The sequence below is a fragment of the Kogia breviceps genome, chromosome 3, assembly GCF_026419965.1.
Source record: "Kogia breviceps isolate mKogBre1 chromosome 3, mKogBre1 haplotype 1, whole genome shotgun sequence".
NCBI lineage: Eukaryota > Metazoa > Chordata > Mammalia > Artiodactyla > Physeteridae > Kogia > Kogia breviceps.
The window spans coordinates 184,779,521-184,798,093 of record NC_081312.1 but is presented as its reverse complement, the minus strand read 5'-3'; the positions used below and the strand labels follow the sequence as shown (position 1 = coordinate 184,798,093).

Below are 18,573 nucleotides of genomic sequence, written 5' to 3'. Positions count from 1 at the left end.
AGAAAGTTTATTTCAAGTCTTTAAATGTGCAGCCGCCCAGTACTGGACAGGCCTTGGGTTCCTCCGATTTGTGGCTGCCGACTAGCCAGGTGTTACCATGCTGGCCCTCAATCAGCCTCTTTATCGGCAGGGCAGCAGAAATTACCTTATTTGATGGAATATGGGTACTTTGTGCTCTCTGGATCATGACACCATCCCTTTTATCTATCCTTTCCCGCTAAGTGTAATGGGTTCCAATTATTCAGTGGAAGAACTACGATAAACATTCTTCAAATTTTGGAGTTTAAGAGTCAGCAAACTTCAAAAACCTATCGGCGCACGTGGTTTTTGTTCCTGTCGCTGCTCTGTGAAGCCCAGAGCAGCCCGGCAATGCTGCGTTTCTAGGTTCCTGCTGCTCTGAACACCGTCAGGCACCTGGCTGCACGTTTTGGCCGTGACAAGAAGACACGACCAGAGAAATGGACCCAGTGTCGTGGACGGACGTCCAGCTGGGGCTTTCGGTGCTCACACAAAAATCCAGGGGTTTTAGTTTGTGCCTGGGGTGGCTAGGTCTTCCATGATGAAAGCAACCATAATGTACTTAAAAAACAAAACGAGACACAGTTCAGCGTCTGACACCCCACTGATGACTCAAAGCTCCTCCACAGGGCAGAATCCTTGTGCACAGAGAAGAGCTCAGGGCGTGGAGAGCTGAAGGGGGAGGAGATTCTACTGCACCCCTGCGTGGCGTGAGAGGCTGTGCCGGGCGTGCTGACGTCACAAAGGATAACTCCAGGAGACGGCACAGCACCGCAGGCGGTGGGCAGTGGTGTGTAAAAGAAGGGAAGGAAAGAAGGGGATTGTAGGGGAGGTATCCTTAGAAAATAACGCGTTGGAGCTACAAAATGTGCCGGAGGGAACAGACTTTGGAATCGGTGGAGCGCAGCAATACCCTGTTGCCAGTCAGGGGACAAAGAACATCGCTGGGTAGCATCTTGGTCGGCCAGTGGCAAAGGCTCTACGCACAGCCACCGCGCCGCCGTCCGCCGGGGCGGATGCTGAGGTCTGAGTAACGTGGGGAGAGGGTTTACGTATGACAACAGGAGAAACTCACAGTAAACCGCCAAAACAAGCCTGCGGTTTCCCGCTCGTCTTGTTCATCGGCGGATTTTGCACCTAGTGGATCAGAAGTTTAAATGCTGACTAAATTAAAAATTGAAGAATTGAAAAAAATGTTTTCGTACAAGCTATGCACCTGGATATCATAAATCAGAATCGAATGATGGTTTTAATAGGCTTGACTATCTGTTAAATTTCTGCAGAAAAGAGAGACAGAGACAGAAGCGTGCACGAGAGAGGTGCATTCCGTGGAGTCGTCAGCGTTTGACGTTCCTTGAATGTTGGAACGAATGCCCTTGGGCGGTAGATATTATTCCATCAAAAAGGCTAAGTACTGCAATGGTGCTTTCGCGGGTCACTCACTGAATTTAGTCGGTTGGAAATGCATGGGCTCAGTTAGCAGCTCGATAGGACAGAACCGATTGTATTGAATCAAACTGTGGGATTGAATGCAAATGATGCCAGGGGCAGGATAAACACGGCTTATATCAGTGTGAACTTACCGATTTCTGCTTCTGCTTAGCTACAGCAGCATGGAAAAGAAACAAAGAATAACAAAGCATGCATGTTATTGGCTGTATCAAGGACGCAGACAGTCCACAGGACTAGAAACGTGACGTCGTGCAGTCGAGCATGTGGACAGACGCAAGCTTGGAAGTTCATGTTACCTTCTTAAAGAAGGGCATTCTTTTCTCTTTGGAGTGGGGTGACGTTACACTGTTTGCACTGGGTTTAGGGGAGCGGTGGTTTGCTGGAATATCATTGTCTTCTGCATCTAAGCCAGTAGCATCTATGTCTATAGCTATATACAGACAAACAATTCAAAAATCATCAGGTAGACAGGAGAGGAAAAATCGGTTATCAAAAAAGTAAAACGAAAAGCAAACAAAACTAACCACAGTCAAAGATCTATCACGGGTGCTTTTAGCACAGTAAACAAAGTAAAACTTCAAGGTAAAGCACATGAAGAATGTAATCAAATCACACAGAAAGATGCTCTCATAATGTCTGTGTGCTTGGACACATCAGTTTCAGAGCTACATCTCTCGAATAAGAGTTTTCAGAGAAACAAGTGTTTAACTTCTAGTTTTGTTTCAAATATAATACGATATTTTCCAAATAACTGTCTACGAGTAACAGGACAGAACACCTTCACTTCTTCCCGGAGCTTAAACCAGGTTTCAGATAATCAGCAACTAACATGGGAAACCTTTATCACATTGTGCCTCTGATTCGTTATTGCGCTTGGTTTTGTGTGAAAATGAGGGCAGAGTGTGAAAAGGTTCACCGCAATTACCACAGGCACTTGAGGGAAAGAGAGAATAGAAAATCCTAAACCCAGCAACACAAAGAAGTTATACATAAGGCAAATGACTCTGCGGGGTCCAGGATGGACCAGATTAAAATGATCTCACGATGATGTGGGCACCCCCGAGGCAGGCCTGACTGAAGACCAATTAGAAACCACTGGATCCAATGATGTCCAAATGAAATGAATCTTACACAGCGACCTAAGGCGCCTCCCGGCTGTTTTATATAAACTCACTGGGTTTACATGAAAGGCAGTGCAGAAGGGCAGGCAGACCTGAGAGAATATGCCACCGACCTCCTCATCTGGAGAACGAGGGGTTTAGATTTGTGCTTCGTCATGTTTTCAACTTTATAACTCTCGGGCCCTGAAAACAGAGCACGGGAGAATTAAGTCTCCAATGAAAAACGACCCAGCATCTCACTGTGAGGTCTACACGGTGCATCGACGCGTGAGATCACTAGAGAATCTGATCCTCTCGCTAGAATCAGAGCTGGAAGGCATTTGAGGAAATCAGCGGCAACGCTCTTATTTTTCAAGATCGAAAAGAAATTCTCAGGGTTGAAGGGACTTGGTTTTGGCGAAAACTTGGAATCTAGCTCTTCTGCCTCTGTGACGCTGTGTGACTCTCTGGCCGAGGTCCCGCCACAATCCCGGGGCCCTGATCCAATTCCCTAAGCTTCCCAAGTGGGCTCGTGTCCTCAGTGTCAGGATTCCGGAAGCTACTACAGAGCTGAGCTCACTAGAAAATTATTGTGTCCTTTGAGGTGAGGTCAAGTAGAAGAAGCGGGGAAGAAATGTACTCGCCCCAGGAAAGCGTCATATCACACGTGTAGCTCTCTTAACAGAAACCACAGTGCATTCAGACTTAAGGGCCAGATTGCTACTGTGAAAGGACGGGCGGCTCAGTGTTGCAAAACCTTAGCTTCCAGCCCCTGTGGAACATAAGCTGCCCTGCTGCTCCTGACAGCCGCCCCGGACCTTTGCAAATGGCTGGAGATCATCGGGCAGGCATCACGTTATTTTTCGGTGTGGAAGTTATGACGGATATTGGATGATTCACTCGGCCTTTCAGAAACCAGGCTCTGCTGTTGAACTGTTCCTCTTCATGTGATGAGGTCGAAACACTGGGATGGAGAGAACACCTGACATTGCTGGCACAGGACTGCAAGTGTCAGCTCTTGCCTGCACGAAGGTGAGGTCAAGATGCTCTCTCTCCAGTGACAGTCGCTAACAGAATGAGTTAATTTCAGGTACATGGTTAGGCGTACCTAGTAAGTACGCCTTTCTCTTTGCCCCATCTATGCCTTTGCGTAAGCTCAGAGGTTCAGCACGTGTTGCACGATGGAAACATTATGAAATGTGCCTCGTGGTTTGAACTGATGCTGACTTGCATACCTACCACCCGATGGGGCTCTTCCTCGAACCCCAATTTAGGGGGCATGTTATTCACGTCTCCCTGGAGAAGATGGAGAGGATCTGGCTCAGCTTTTCATGATTCCTGTAGTATGCCTGAAGCCAAATCAAAGAAGTTTCCCTTTTGGTGGTCAATTCTCATATGCCTCTACCGTTCTAGTCTTTTATGGGGCTTATAAAGGCCACATTCAAGGGACAGTCCCGTCGAGAGCCTCTCTGAAATTGAGGATACCTAATGGCCTGTCAGCGCTGACAGGACCCTGGGATGGCAAAGTTCACGAACTGAATTTTATGATTTGTCCATTGGGTTTTTTGTTTAAAGGAAGAGTGGAAACGCGTACAAAGTTGAGCTGCGCCATTGCCCAGATATTCGGCTGCCTCCACACATAGCTTGAGTCGGGTTTGAAATTTACCTGTATTTGGACACAAGGGCTCAAAATGCCAAACTGAGGACTTTGCCATTTACTAGTCTTGATTTTGGTTAACTGAAATCTAAAAGCGTCTGGGTTTGTCCTGAGACACAGAACCCTCAAACACCTGGCTACCTTCAGAACACGTTAAAGAAATTGTGCGTTAAGAAGCACCTTCAACTCTTTTCATAGTTCTGTACACTTTATTAGGCTCAGAGGGTTCTCCTTATACTGAGAGATGTGAGATGTTCCCCTTTCTAATTTCATACTTGCATTGGCATACCTTGGCAAACCTTAGTATTTACTTGGGAAAAACTGCTTCCTTTAAAAACTAGCTTCTTTTCTTCACTAGCACGCTTTCGTTTAAAAATTATTTGTTTATTTATTTATTTGGGCAGAGACTCTTGGGAATATTGTTTTGAACTCAAAATTTAAATGTGATCTTCGACAGTCGGGTCGGGTTGAGCCGCATGCTGGGGCAGCGGGTGCGGACACACGTGTGTAGGTGTGGGGTACGCGCCGTGCAACCAACTGCTACCTCGTTCCCCAGGGGTGAGGTGGAAATTTTTCCTTTTCCACATCCTGGAGAACCTCCAATTATATTTACTCTGGGCAAAGGCTTCTGTTCTTTAGTCTCGCAATGAGTGAGGTGAATTGTAGGTAGGGTCTCGGGTCTCGGGAAACAAAGATGACAATGATAATCGGAGGCCAATCCCCGTTTGAGAGATTAGGCAGCTTTCCCTGCAGGCGGGGTGGAGGACTCTCTCTGTAGAAGTTTCTGATGTCTTCGGTTAAGTAAGTTGCAGTACTGATAAGAAAGTTATAGCAGGAGCCTGATGGACCTATTATACGTTTTGCAGTTGGTTAATATTTCCTGTTCACTTAGTCACAGTGTTTTCTACTCTTGGGATTCAGAAAAGTGATTCCAAAGTCCTGTCTCTGTATAAAACTCAGGGAGTGAAGTTTATAATCCTTTTTTTTTTTCTTTACACTGTGGTTTTTATTTTTTTACCAAGCAAAAATGTCAACACTTCCACATAGTAAGGCAAAGATGATGGAGAGATTGTTTTCTGCAAACAAAAGTTATCCATGTTTTAAAGAATATAATTCGTAGTTAACTTGTCTTTTTTTAAATTGAAACATAGTTGGTTTACTATGTTGCGTTAATTTCTGCTGTACAGCAAAGTGATTCTGTTATACATATATATATATATTCTCTTCCACTATGGTTGATCTCGGGATATTGAATAAAAAATCATCTGTATCATATGCAACTCTTAATTGAACTTGATGTTTAGGAATGAGTAACATCGGGCTATAGAAATGAAATGTTATTTTCCAAACACACTGACTCTTCCTTCAAGATGCGCGTGCCACGTCTCGTTATGTGGCCGAAACGATGAGAAGGCTACATTTCGGTTAAAGGGAATGGAAAAGCCCTCCTGCTTGACGGAAGTGGGGTTGACAATCTGGGGGTGGAGCTGCTACTTTATCACAATGTGAACTGGCATTTTCCCATTTCTGGAGCCTCGTGACCGTCCTCAGGACTCTCCGGGACAGTTCTGAAGACACAGAGGAAGAGAATAAGGTTTGTATCATAATCCCTGCAACTCCACCCATTTAAGAAGGAGCAGAGATAAGCCCCCTTGCGCCTGGGCATTCAGGGAATATCTACTCACCAGCCATCAAGAGAAGACATCAACCTCACATCATACCTAAAAGATTTCGATGCTTCATTTCAAATGTACTATCTTACTTAATTTGGGGCAACTTAGAATTATTGCTAGTTGTGAGTACACGGGTCAGTATACCTTCTAAAACGATTTCTTAGTGGGCTCAGATTTTGCTCACTCCACAAGTCCTCTAGTTTTTACTAAGAAGCCTGGGATTGTCTCTAAAAGCTGCCAGCATCCAGGAACACAAGGCGTGATCGTCGGTAACAAGGGGGACCCTGCTCTTCAGGCGGTCAGAGTGCAACTGCGTTGTTCCTTGGCTTCTCCACAGATGCACGTGCTTCTCTGTCTTTGACCTCTTCCCGCTTCCAGCTTTCTAGAAATACACAAAAGCTCCACTGGCCAACCCTTATCCTGTTACTCCGACTCTCAGTTGCACCTCTTAGCAAACTAAGACTCTGATCATGGGTTTTCATCCAGTTCGACCAATTCGTCTCCCGTGTATACAGAACTCCAAGTTCAGTACGGAATGGCTGAGCTGCCAGACTCTGAGCAAATACAAATTCAGTTACTGCATTTCAGCTACGAGACCATGAAAAGCATTTCAAGTGTGTCTTGTACAATATTGACTTGGGCTAAAAATAGTATTCATGGTTTATCTGAAACTCACATGTACGTTGGTGTCCTTCTTCGGCACCTTGCAAAGAAGACAGTACCCACTCTGCCTACGAGCGTGGCTGTAGGTGGACGTTCATCCGTTTACGGCCCGTGACACTGCCGGGGCCCGGGGCGAAGGGCAGGGCTAGAAAGTCAAATCCGCTCATCACTTTGATCATCGAAGCAGTGAGCACACTGACACCGTTTCTGTTTTTTCAAAGCCAGAAAAAAAGCTGCCCAAATTGTTCCTAACTCCAGGTGGCCGTTCTCATTTCTGATCCCTTTGAACATCTCAAGGGTTAACCTCGTGATTCAGTCTATGGAAACTCACACAACTGGGTAGAGACGGAGGAAAGCATGAAATGCGGTATGTACTGTTCAGCGCTTACTACCTACTTACCAGATGACGGAGGTGTAGATTTTCTGGAACTAGGTACTATGTCACCCAAACTGGATGATGAATTTCCTCCTGATTTACTGGAGTAAAAGCAAAAATTTATATTACAACTGATACTTATTTCGGAGATTCAAACATTCGTAATGCTCAATAAACATGATGACTCATTATGTTTTTACTGAACTTTAACTCTGTCTTGCCTCCAAGGAGGCGAAGAGTAATTTCCCAGCGGAGACGCCTAGAGCACTCGACACAGCGGTGTCAAGGTCTCTGCTGCAAATTCAAGGATTCATTTGAAAAGGCCCTGAGAGAATGGAAGACAACTTGGGTACTTGCTGCAGTCCTCAAATTCTCTGCCAGGATCCCAGATAGATAAGAGCAAAGATTTCCTCTGCTTCTTATTTTCAAGACTCTTGGAAGCAGTGCACAAACCTGCAGGCTAACAGCCAAACTTCTTGTTTAATTCTTGTTGGGTGTCTGCTCCTTTGTCTTAGCTGGATTCCTTTTCAGTGTACTAAGATGGAAAGTATTCAAGTTTTTACAAGCAACCTATTAAAAAAATCCCCAACAACTCAGCTATGCTAAAATCTGCCAACCTTTAAAAGACACACGAGGGAACACGAGAAAGTGTCCTATGATTTAACCCTCAGAGTGTACCTGAAACATTCCTCAAGCATATGTGGCTAAACATGGAGGAGTCAGCTTGGTTCACTCAGGAACAATCTGAACAGCGTATACTTCAGAACTACCAAACTCTATCATTAATCCAAGACACGCTTCAGTGTCAGAAAGGAACATTTTAAAAGAGTGACACGGAATTTCAGCAAGACAACCTCATGGCCAAATGTTTATTGTCATAGCCAAGCCAGGGTCTCGTGGAAAGAATCCACCACAGTGTCTATGCATCCGAGGGTGATATTTAATATTTTGTAAATATTTACATGTATTTACTATTTCATTTATATTAGTATGAAAATATAAGTTCCACTAAAATACCAGTGACAGGCTGAATTTTACTGCTCCCATTCTGGCATTTTAATGTGTAAAAAAGACAAACATCAAAAGCTTTAAGCAAGAACCAGGAGGCCTCTGTATGTTTTAAGGTTCTTAAAAGATATCCCAGCACGTTTAATAAGGATACCAGATGACATGTAAAAGTATTAGAGCAGCCATTTCTGGAAGGTATATAAGAATACCCATTACCAAGACTAAAGCATTTTCTTCCACAAGTTTTTATTTTTTTATTTTTTTAAACTGCTATGTCTAATTCCAGTTCAAACTTGGGTTTGTTTTACATTCTCTTCGAATTTCCCTTCATGTTTAATTCTATAAAAATGCTACGTTCTCGAGCTGTGCTCCAGTCCTACTGCCTTTGATTTCTGCTGGTTTTTTACAACTTACACATCTGAGTTTTATAATACTGCTGGATTCTAGTTATGCCCTCAAAACATAAGTGTATTTAAAATGTTTGGAGACAAATGTAAAAACCTCTGAAAACAAGAAGAAGTATTTTCACCTACTTAGGCAAAAGCTTAGGTAAAGAGACAGGACAAAATAATCCAGAAAATCAAAGGAAAATGAATAGGGTTAAAGGAAAGGTAAACGAGTTCCTTAGAATAGGTATGAGGTGTTACACTACTCAAATACAGATAATTTATAGTTCTTTAAGGAAAAAATGCAATAGCAAAACAATACAGCCAATACAGTAAATAATCACAGATGGCGATAATAATAACGATTTGTTCTGTGCTTGCTTGGTCAGGCCTCGTTGCACGATTTCACAGCACACAGGCCTCTGAGGTCAAGCTACAGACAGACTGATTTTGTTTACATCCTGATTCTACCTTACTTGCTCTGCAGCCTTGGTCAAGTTCCCTACATTCTCTCAGCCTGTTTCCTCATCTGCGGAAGAGGAGGCCCGAATACCTACCACTCCTGTAGGTTCTTATAAAGCTGAGCTGATTGCTAACGGCTAGACCAGGGGTCCCCAGCTGGGCTGCAAAGGAAACCCTGCCTTCTTAACAATTTGGCAAAAATGTCTCCCATCCTACTCCTTGAGAAGTAGTTTTCCTTTCTCAGTTTGTATATGAAGAAGCAGAGGAGGATTTTATTAACTAGTATTAAGAAATCATTATCAATACAGAGAATAGAAAAAGATACAATAAAGCCAATACAAGACTAGAAATCAAATAAATGGTATCAGGTCTTCAACGTCCTACGAGAAAAATGCCCAAGCTTTGTGTATCTACACGCATCTACTTTTACATGACTAAATGCATTCACAATCTGCGAGTCCCCAATAACCCAGGGATTAATAAAAGTCAAATATGGGCTAGAGGTCTTGAAAAGGGAAGAATCCATCTGAACTAAAAGAGCCTGAGAGTTATAAAATACTAGTGAATGAAGATGGATGTTCCAAACCACAAAGCTTCTTCTATTTGACTTGTCTGTGGGCACCTGGAAAAACTCTTGCTAACACTGATATATGGTCATTGACAAAGGATTTTGCATCACTATGCAAAAAATAAAATGTAAGCTTCAGAAAACAGAAGCCTAGCTGTTCACATTAAAGAAAAGACTTGCCAGTAACATATCCTTTCACAGCGAAAAGCAAACCATGTTCTTGGACTTGTCTGCAGGGGGCTCAATTTAAAATTCACTGCATATTTGAGGAGCCCCTCTAATGATTCTCGTGAGGGGCAAACAGCCTCAAGGATCCTAGGAACAAAATCATTTGGCCCCAGCCTACGACATAACTCATCTAATTGCTATCGGCAATGACAATTTACTGAGTTTCCCTTTAAGTGTTGATCGGTGGGTAGAACTGAACATTGAGTTTCTTAAGTGAAAATGAAATTAAAAGACCACGAGAGCTGCTCTTTGCTGAAATCTGAGCTGGTCATTTCTGAAGCGTCTTCCGGCCATGCCAGGCAGCTGGGGACACTGGGATTCGTCACCAGGATTGCTGGATGGCCGAGTATTTTCAGCAAAAGATTAAACTTCAGAATTTCCTCTGCGCTGAAGCCTGAATGTAATACTCTATGACCTTAGCTCTTTTCATTCATGATAATACTTAATTTGACTCTCTCCAGAAGGGGATGAAAATGAGAGGCTGGATGAAGGTTTTTTTGTTGTTTTTTGTTTTTTCGGTACGCGGGCCTCTCACTGCTGTGGCCTCTCCCATTGCGGAGCACGGGCTCCGGACGTGCAGGCGCAGCGGCCACGGCTCACGGGCCCAGCCGCTCCGCGGCACGTGGGATCCTCCCGGACCGGGGCACGAACCCGCGTCCCCCGCATCAGCAGGCGGACTCTCAACCACTGCGCCACCGGAGAAGCCCCTGGATGAAGTTATTTAAATGCAGGATTTATGATGCTCTCACCAGTCTGCTTTTTAACGCATAATAAAGATAGTAGAATACAACAACTGACAGTACACGAATGATAGATAGTACAGTCTGAACTCTGACACAAACACTTGATATTTTTCTCCTACCTGGAGTAGAATTTCCCTTGCTTGGCTCTCTGTTCATGCTGTAGCCTCATATTTTCTAGCTTGACTGGGCTTGGAATGAATCCGATTTCACAGCCTTCTTTAATCAATCGCCCTATCCACCAGTCATTGTTAAATTTCTAAACGGAAAGTCAAAATTGTTAAAATCAGTGCACAGAAGTTAAACAAATCTTCACATCCTTTTTCTTCCCCGTTAACCATTTTCGCTGGACGTAAGTATTATGGCAATTACAGTGAACTCAAATATCGCAAGTCAGGAAACCCTGTTCACGTGTTGAGTACGCTAAGAGCACGTATTTTCCGGGAGCTCACCAATCCGTCTCCCGCTTGACTCTGCCTTCACTTTCCTGGCCTTGAGACTCGCCTGAATTCCACTGCAGCTGCTGGCCCCGTGAGTAGGAGAAACCCTTCTTGTTCAAAGATTAACAGGGCTTCCTGAGAAGAGACCAGCAGGAACTAGGGAGCGTTACAGAGGTCTTCCTCTTATATAATCAGATTAATTAGAAGTACTAACAGTGAGTGATAAACATTGACATTGACATGAAATATCTGATGTCAGAGCAAAATTTACCTTTGTGCAGACAGGTTTATAATGACCACAGTCGGGCCTTCACAAATGACTTCGCCACTTATGTGGATGTTGGCAATTTCTCTCTCGTGCCTAGAATATCGACCCTGAATCTCTAGGATACGGTTTGATGTCCCTCGGCTGAATAGTATTTTTCAAGCCTGTTCTCGAACATTTCAAAGAAGAATATCCACTCTGTTTTTCTTTTCCTTCTTCTCTAAGCATCAGCCCTTGGGGAAGAGAGCCTGGATTCATCTAACTTCCTGTTGTAAAGTGAGATTCTAGGCATGCCATACTTCAGAAATTATTTTCTGTCTTCCCTTCCTGGCCAAATAGAAATATGACAGCTCTTTTGAAAAGTCAAAGAAGTGGCAGGCTCTACATTCTCTTGTCTCTTTTCGTTGGCAGTGGACCCCTCTTGTTCACAGCCTTTAGTGCCTGAGCAGTTAAACCGACAGACGCTCCATCCTATATATGATAGTCTGCCTCTGCTAATCCCAAACTCCCATTCCTTCCCTCCCCTACTCCCTCGCCAAGAATATTACAAAGAATATATAGATACGTAAAACGGAATCACTTTGCCGTATGGCAGAAATTCACACAACACTGTAAATCAACTATACTTCAATTAAAAAAAAAATCCTTAGAACCGTAAAAAATTTTTTTGCAAATGCTCCCTAGGAGAGACGGTCCCCCAGATGGAAGTGCTCTGATTGTACATTCCTGCAGGTTCAAGAAAACCTCATACTCACACACCTAGAACATCGTGTAAGGGGAATTTCTGGCCATTTCATACAGTGTTCTGCAAAGCAGGCATCTGATAAATGTCGACTCAAAATAAACCTTAATTAAGAGTGAATTTTTCCAATTTAAAGATTGAGTCATTGTTAACAAAACGTGGAGGCTTTTGGCATGGTGGAAAAGGGGTGTTCCTGATATCTGTTGCTTGCCTTGTTGGCTCTGATTGCATCCATTTCCCCTTCCCCTGAAGAAATTTACCACCAAAGAAGGAGAACGGGCAAAAGTGGCCTGAGTTTAGACCCTGCTAGCAGAGAGGAGAGATCATGAAGTCTAGATACTATTATTAAACCCTCCCCAGATGGTTAAACTTGGGACACGAGGGGAAAATGACACATGGTCAAGGTTAAACATTAACACAAAAAGTACAGGTTAAGTATAAAAAAAGGATCATCTACTCCAGTGGTTCTCAATTTCTGGGTCACAGAGCCCAGGGGAGCCTTGAGGTTATTCCAAGAGGCCTGTGACTTTTTTCTTCTTTAAAAAGGTTATATTTATATTAGAAAAGCTTGAGAGGCACTGATTTCATATGCATGTTATCCAACCACAGCTACACTCCATGCTATTTCACAGCAATGAGAAGTAAGAAATGATGCTTCAAGGTAAAAAAAAATCATGTGGATAGAAATTCCAATTATTCTCCTTACTTCCTTAACATGCAGAAAATCTTTTGCTTCGAATGAGATGGCCATGCCTGGCACCGGGACGTCGTCTTCATGGGCTGCACTGTAGCTGACATTTGTCCGGACTGCAAATGCAACGGGCTTTGTCTAAAATGGGAAAAGGAAAGGAGAGAAAAATTAAAAAAAGAAAAAACAGTGTTCCCTCTCTTTCCCCCTCAAAGTACAAACATACACTGAATAACTGTTGTCACTGTTGTTGCTTTTCCCAACTTTGGTTCTTTATCACAAAACAGCTTATTAGTATTTACAAACCTTTGAGCGCTCAGCTATGCTGCCCATTTCCGAGCTAGAAAAAGGCCACTGTACTCTTTGAAAGCATTACAAGTAACGAAGGTGAAGAAGAACTACTGATATATGAGTTTACAACATAATAGCTTGTAGCAAATTGAAATCAGGAAAAATACACAGGATGGAAATGCCCAGTTCTGTGTTTCAGTGAAAAAGACTTAGCCGCTGCCATCTCCACCCCAAACATGTACTTTAATTAATACTAAATGGCATAATTCCAAAAGGTAAAATGTTTCGGATGAACAAAGAACCACTGAATATATCTTATGACTACAAACACTATATTCACGGCTGCCGGGTATCATGAAAGCAAAGACCTTTTATTCTATTGTTTTTCCTCCTGAGTGCGCTCAGCCACTACAGATGATAACATTCATTAAGCTATCCTTCATTATTTGATGCTTTGCAAATACACAGATACATGTTTGTCCTCTATCTAGGCAACACCTGTTTCATCACAAGGTGAAAAAGCAGGCCAACTCAGAAACGGTGAAAAGAGGTATTGCTCTAACTGGCATTGTGTCTCTCTCACATTGTGGGCAAGTGGGTTTCTTCTGAGCAGCTTCTTCCTATTCAAAGAGCTCTTCGTCGGGACTGCTCATGAAGGACAAGAGGGAATTAGAACAGAAAGAACCCATCTTCACTTCCGAATCTTCCGAGTTAATCCGTTCTAGCTGACTACTGCCTGGGTTGAGGGCTGAGCTCATAAGAGCCACGGAGTTCCTGCAGAGTGGGAAAGGAGGACCGGGTTCGAGACATGGGCACAGTAGGCAGGAAGTAGACTGAAGACATGAAATGCAATTCTTGGCATCCCTTACGAATTTTTATTAAAAATGTAAGAGGGGCTGTTCCTCATATGGAAATACAAAACTTAAGAAAATAGAAATAAAAGTTGCCTATAGTTCTACCACTGAAACACAATTCTTGATTGTGTGATAGTATTTCCATGTTTTCCTGAAATTTAAAAAAAATTTTGATTCCTATAGCTATGATCATAATATTTTACCGAATTCTTATCCAATTTTTACCCAATTCTTAACATAGTAGTTTTTCAGGTGATACACTTTTTTATTTTTTAAATTTGTAAATGTTTATTTATTTCAGGGCATTGTTCTCTATTTTAAACAAAAATAACTGAGGGCATGTTTTGAAGAGAGGGTGGAGCCACTTATCACGCATCTGGTTTTAACAGATGATAGACTTTAAAAAATCTACCATTTAGAAAATTACCTCAACGATTCAACACTTTTTTTTTGACATCTGGGTTTAAAATTGTTTTCACTATGATAAATATTCTGCCTTGAAAAATCTCTGTATGAAAAGCCTCTTTCTATTGAGAATTCTTTCCTTGGGCCACATTCCCAGAGGTAGCATGTGCAAGCCACGGGTTATCAAGACCTTTGAAGATTCTGTTCCAAACTACTGTCCAGATGGGCTGTGCCATTTTAAGCTGCAAGCTGCAGCGTATGTTGGTGCCTTTTTCCATAAGATGCAGTCTTTATCAGACTCAGTTTTACTACTAGAAATAGCATTTTCTTGAGTATATTGATCCATTATTCAAGAGAATTTCTGATCCCCAAAATATAAATCCAGGATTTTTTTTCTATGACATGATCTCTTGTCTCTCTCAGGGACCTTTAAAAAATTTTTTAAAGATACAGAATTTAAGTGTAGCCTATATATATAGCAAATATATATATATATATATATATATATATATATATATATATATTTAACCACTGGAAGACATAAATTTGAAATGTACAACTCCACAGAGGATCCCATGAAAATCTCTTGTCTTTTATCCAAAGACCAACTTTTCAGACACTGGAGTAGGGAGAGGGAACAGTGAGAAAAAATAAAATAAAGGGGTGGTAAAGGTTAGCCTACAATAAGCGGGGCCACAGATAATGATTTTATGTTCTTAGATTAAGACTTCAATTCAGAATGTGGAATTCCCTTCTTGGCTCACCTCCTATCATCAACCAGGCTCCCCTTAGACAAGGAGCTTCATACAGGAATCAGCTTTACAGAGCATACGGGTAGGAGAGAAGAAAGCAGAACCCCGTCCCTCAGTGTCTTTAGGAACTATATTTCAGGAACTATATTTAGAACTATATTTAGACCATATTTATATTTAGTTAGAACTATATTTCTAACTTAGAATGTAGAATAGACAGAGTGGAGGGAAGATAGGAAGGCCTATCAGCTTGAGAGAAAGAGGCAGGATGCTGACCAAAGGGGATCAGTCGACGACGTCATTTCTGATTCACTGAACTCACTTCAGCTCCATCCAGCTTAAGCGGCACACCTATGATACGGAAGATACTGTCTACATCAATTCCACTCATGTGGGTTCAAGAATAGAGGGTTTGAGATGAACCTGGATTTGAATGTTGATTTATTTACAGGGAGCCTAGTCTGAACAAATTCCTTTAATCTCATGGAGTGTGTTTCCAAGGCTAGGCTACTGTTTGGTACACGGAGTGAGCTCAGTACATGAGCGTTTTCTCTAGACTCAAAGAACGACCACACGTACCTGAGTGTTTCCCAACAGTCACTCATCTATTAGGGCTCAGCACCGGCGGTTTCCTTTGTGCTCTGCACCGTAACCCACCACACGCCAAACTAGTGAACACAGGTTAACGGCTGCCACGAGATGCATGCTAAACCACTCTTATGTTCAAGACACAGCCGAGAATTCCCTCCGGCATGGACTCTTTCACGTTCTCGCAGGTATGAGAAACGGTAAGGTTGCCCATATTCGTTTGGTCTATAGGATCCTCTCTCCTTGCTGTGTCCGATCTGTCTAGTTCTGATTTTCTTTGTTAGGCCTCAGACACAGAGGCTTCTTTTTCTTTGAAACCAGCCTGAAGTCCCAAGGGAACACCCCTCAGAGACTCTTTGAATTTTTAATCCCAGGAAACTATTTTTCATCAAACGTATCCTGAGTTAGGTTGACATCTGCGCTTTTGGCCGACTCGGTACAAGCTCAAGGTCTGCAGAGGACTTTCACCTGCCCCTCACCTGCTCACGGTGGGTCTGGAAGCCTGCCACACTGCTTTGGTTTTCCAGTATCACTTCTCTAAATCAGGGCCCTGGGACCACTTCCCTCTCATGTCGTCCAGCGTAACAATTTGTGACTCTCACGGATGCTCGGGCATTTCTTTTTTAGGCCAGGGGCCATTTACTCTCTCTTTTTTTTTTGCTCCCTTATTAAGATAAAGCAAAGTCCTGAGAAGCAAGAACAAATAACAGCCCAGAAACCTTGGATCCTTACAGAGGCCTCAGGGGAACACCAGGTCAGAGTGGACCGTGGTGACTGACCAGAGCTCTAGCACGTGCTGGGGCCCAGAAGGTGCTCTGGGCACTGAGGGACGCGAAGTTGGTCCAGAGACCCCAGGACTGAAAGTAGCCGCGAGCTCCAAGCTGCGGGTTCTGCCCCAGCTCACGGGTCCCCCGCTTCAGGGGGTCCTTTGTCCGCCCTCCGAAACCCCAGGGCCTCCCAGGTTTGTCTGAAAGGCCTCATCATGGCTGCAGGGGAAGAAAGGCAGAAAACGTAAATATAAAGATGGCTCGCAGCCCTAGGCAGGGTCCCATCAGGACTGACTATTGCGAATGGTACTTAAATCCAAATGCAGATTCGGATTTAGATTCATCCGGGTCCACAGAATCATTAGGGTACCGAGGAGACAAGATGACCCCCGTAATTCCACTGTCTTTCTTTTCAGTCGACCCCCTTCATATCCTGGGAACTTTATTCTCAGGCCCGTGCTCTAGCCGGAGCCTGTTTTGCTCTCTCCTTCTACCTGCGCTCCTGGCTAACTTGCCTTGTGGCTGTGCAGGACCGGATACGTGATGGAGAGGCACACGGTTCTATCAGCCTTTGCTGCTCCCTCTCCCGGGCCAACGGAAAAGGAAACAGATGGTTATCTGCCTTTCCCGGTACCTCCCGTCCACTATACACGCTATGCGTAGCCTCAGGGCGGTTGGTAAACCACCTACCTGTACTTGGGAGTCTACCTTTTGACACAGGATTAAACGTTCGCTGCCACTTAGCTTGTAGGCTAGAGTGCCGATAAATACCAACTTACAGAAGAGGAGCATCTCGTTATCTGGACAGTAATGCAGAAGTGCTTTAAAAACTCTGAGGCTGTGTCATTTCACCCTGGTGTCTGCAGTCTGTTTTCAGATAACATTTCAGAAGAAGGCAATGAGTGAGTGACACAGGTGTGTCATGGGACCGCTGTGTCATGGAAGAGGAGAGTGAGGGTGACCAAAGACGTCCTTACTCTCCTCTTCCAGGTCCTTCTTTGTCTTGGACGTGGCACCATTTATGACGAAATGATAAAAGCTACTACTTTGGAGGTCTGTGAAGTGCCGTGCTGTGTATTATGCACAGATTTTTGCATTTAATTGAATCCTAGCAACAACCATTCCTCCCAGATGAGGAAACTGAGGTTCAGAAAAACTTCTCCAGGGCCACAAGCAATGGAGGTGATATTCAAATCCAACTATCTCATCTGAAAGCCTGAGTCCTTTCTGCAGTCCTCGCCTGCTTTTCATTCAAAGGGGTAAATGGATGGCAATTTTTGAGCATTTAGATGTCTGTGTGAAATTTGTGAATACTGGAAAGTAATAATTTACAAAATGCTGCAAATTGTTTGGTACCAAAAAAAGGTAAAAATGTAGGCCTAAGTCTGCCTTGTAGGCTAACTTAGTCCAGTTTTTAAAATGTCAAACATTCAACGAGCGGCGTCACGTGTTAGAACCCCAGGCACTCGTCATAAAGGTCATGTATTGCCGTGTCTTTGCTCTTCAATCAGTCTGTGGTCCAGTAAATCATAACAATATCAAATCATGATTTTTATTTATTTAGATGTGACTTTTCTTCTTTCACGTCTCTTTTTCATAATACATAAAGCTCTCTTTCACTCAAAGAGGACGGAGAGAGTAAAATACACGTGGTTTCAGTTTCTAAAAGTGCCACCAAGGATGCTGCATTGGGAGAATTAAAGCCCTCAGCTACTACGGTCCTAAAAAGGTAAGAAAAAGTCACTCCAAGTTGCTTACGGTGAAATGTTCCGTGGGCTAACTTGAAGGATTTTTAAGTAGCCGGAGAGTTATTTGGGGCACATTCCAAGTCGGCTTCATCAGTTTATGACTCTCCTGGTTTCTGGTCCTCAGGACGGACTTCGTTTGATGAATGACTGAACTTACTTACAGACACAGCAGGAGGCTGCCGAGGATGCAAACCACCGCTTTCCTCATCTCCCTCCTCCTTCCGACTCCAGCACCACTGCAGCCTGGCCCAGCAATGGCCACCGAACCCTCCCAAGCTTTCCCGATGTTTCTTCTCTGGCTCAGGCCCTCTAGCCCCCATTCTGACTCTCACCACGCTGCCACTTGCTCTACTCTGCCTGGAGATGGACATCTGGGCTGGTCATTAACAGACGTGCACGGAAGCCCATCTGGAAAGTTCGGGGGGATGCTGGTGGACAGCTCCGGGGCCACATGGCTTGCTGTTTCTCACAACCCAAAGAAGTTCCATCACCACAACAGAGTCCCGGCCTACGGAAGCTCACAGGCTCCTGTCAGGGATACGTTTGAAGTTTATAGCAGGAACCAACTTTATCTTCTCACAATCTTCTAGAATCACTAGACCTAAGGCTGTCAGAAAACAATAATTGTAAGTAGGAGATAATTAACTTAAAAAATCCTTTTGGATCCAGCAATTCCACTTCTGGGCATATATCCAAAGGAAA

At 43.5% G+C, this 18,573-nt stretch overlaps 1 protein-coding gene across 9 annotated transcripts in view; it reads right to left on the bottom strand.

Moving 5' to 3' along the window:
• CACNB2 (calcium voltage-gated channel auxiliary subunit beta 2) overlaps positions 1 to 18,573 on the bottom strand; it is a 422,888-nt gene that overhangs the window by 46,116 nt on the left and 358,199 nt on the right. For 5 of the 9 annotated variants that reach the window (XM_067030500.1, XM_067030502.1, XM_067030503.1 and 2 more), the window contains 4 exons: positions 12,485 to 12,607; positions 10,454 to 10,590; positions 6,964 to 7,040; positions 1,767 to 1,900 (listed from right to left, as the gene is read on the bottom strand). In XM_067030500.1, the coding sequence (XP_066886601.1) occupies positions 1,767 to 1,900; positions 6,964 to 7,040; positions 10,454 to 10,590; positions 12,485 to 12,607 (471 nt within the window). Of the gene's footprint in view, positions 1 to 1,601; positions 1,622 to 1,766; positions 1,901 to 6,963; positions 7,041 to 10,453; positions 10,591 to 12,484; positions 12,608 to 18,573 lie in introns of all 9 variants that reach the window. The other 4 variants (XM_067030501.1, XM_067030504.1, XM_067030506.1 and 1 more) reach the window with 1 other exon arrangement.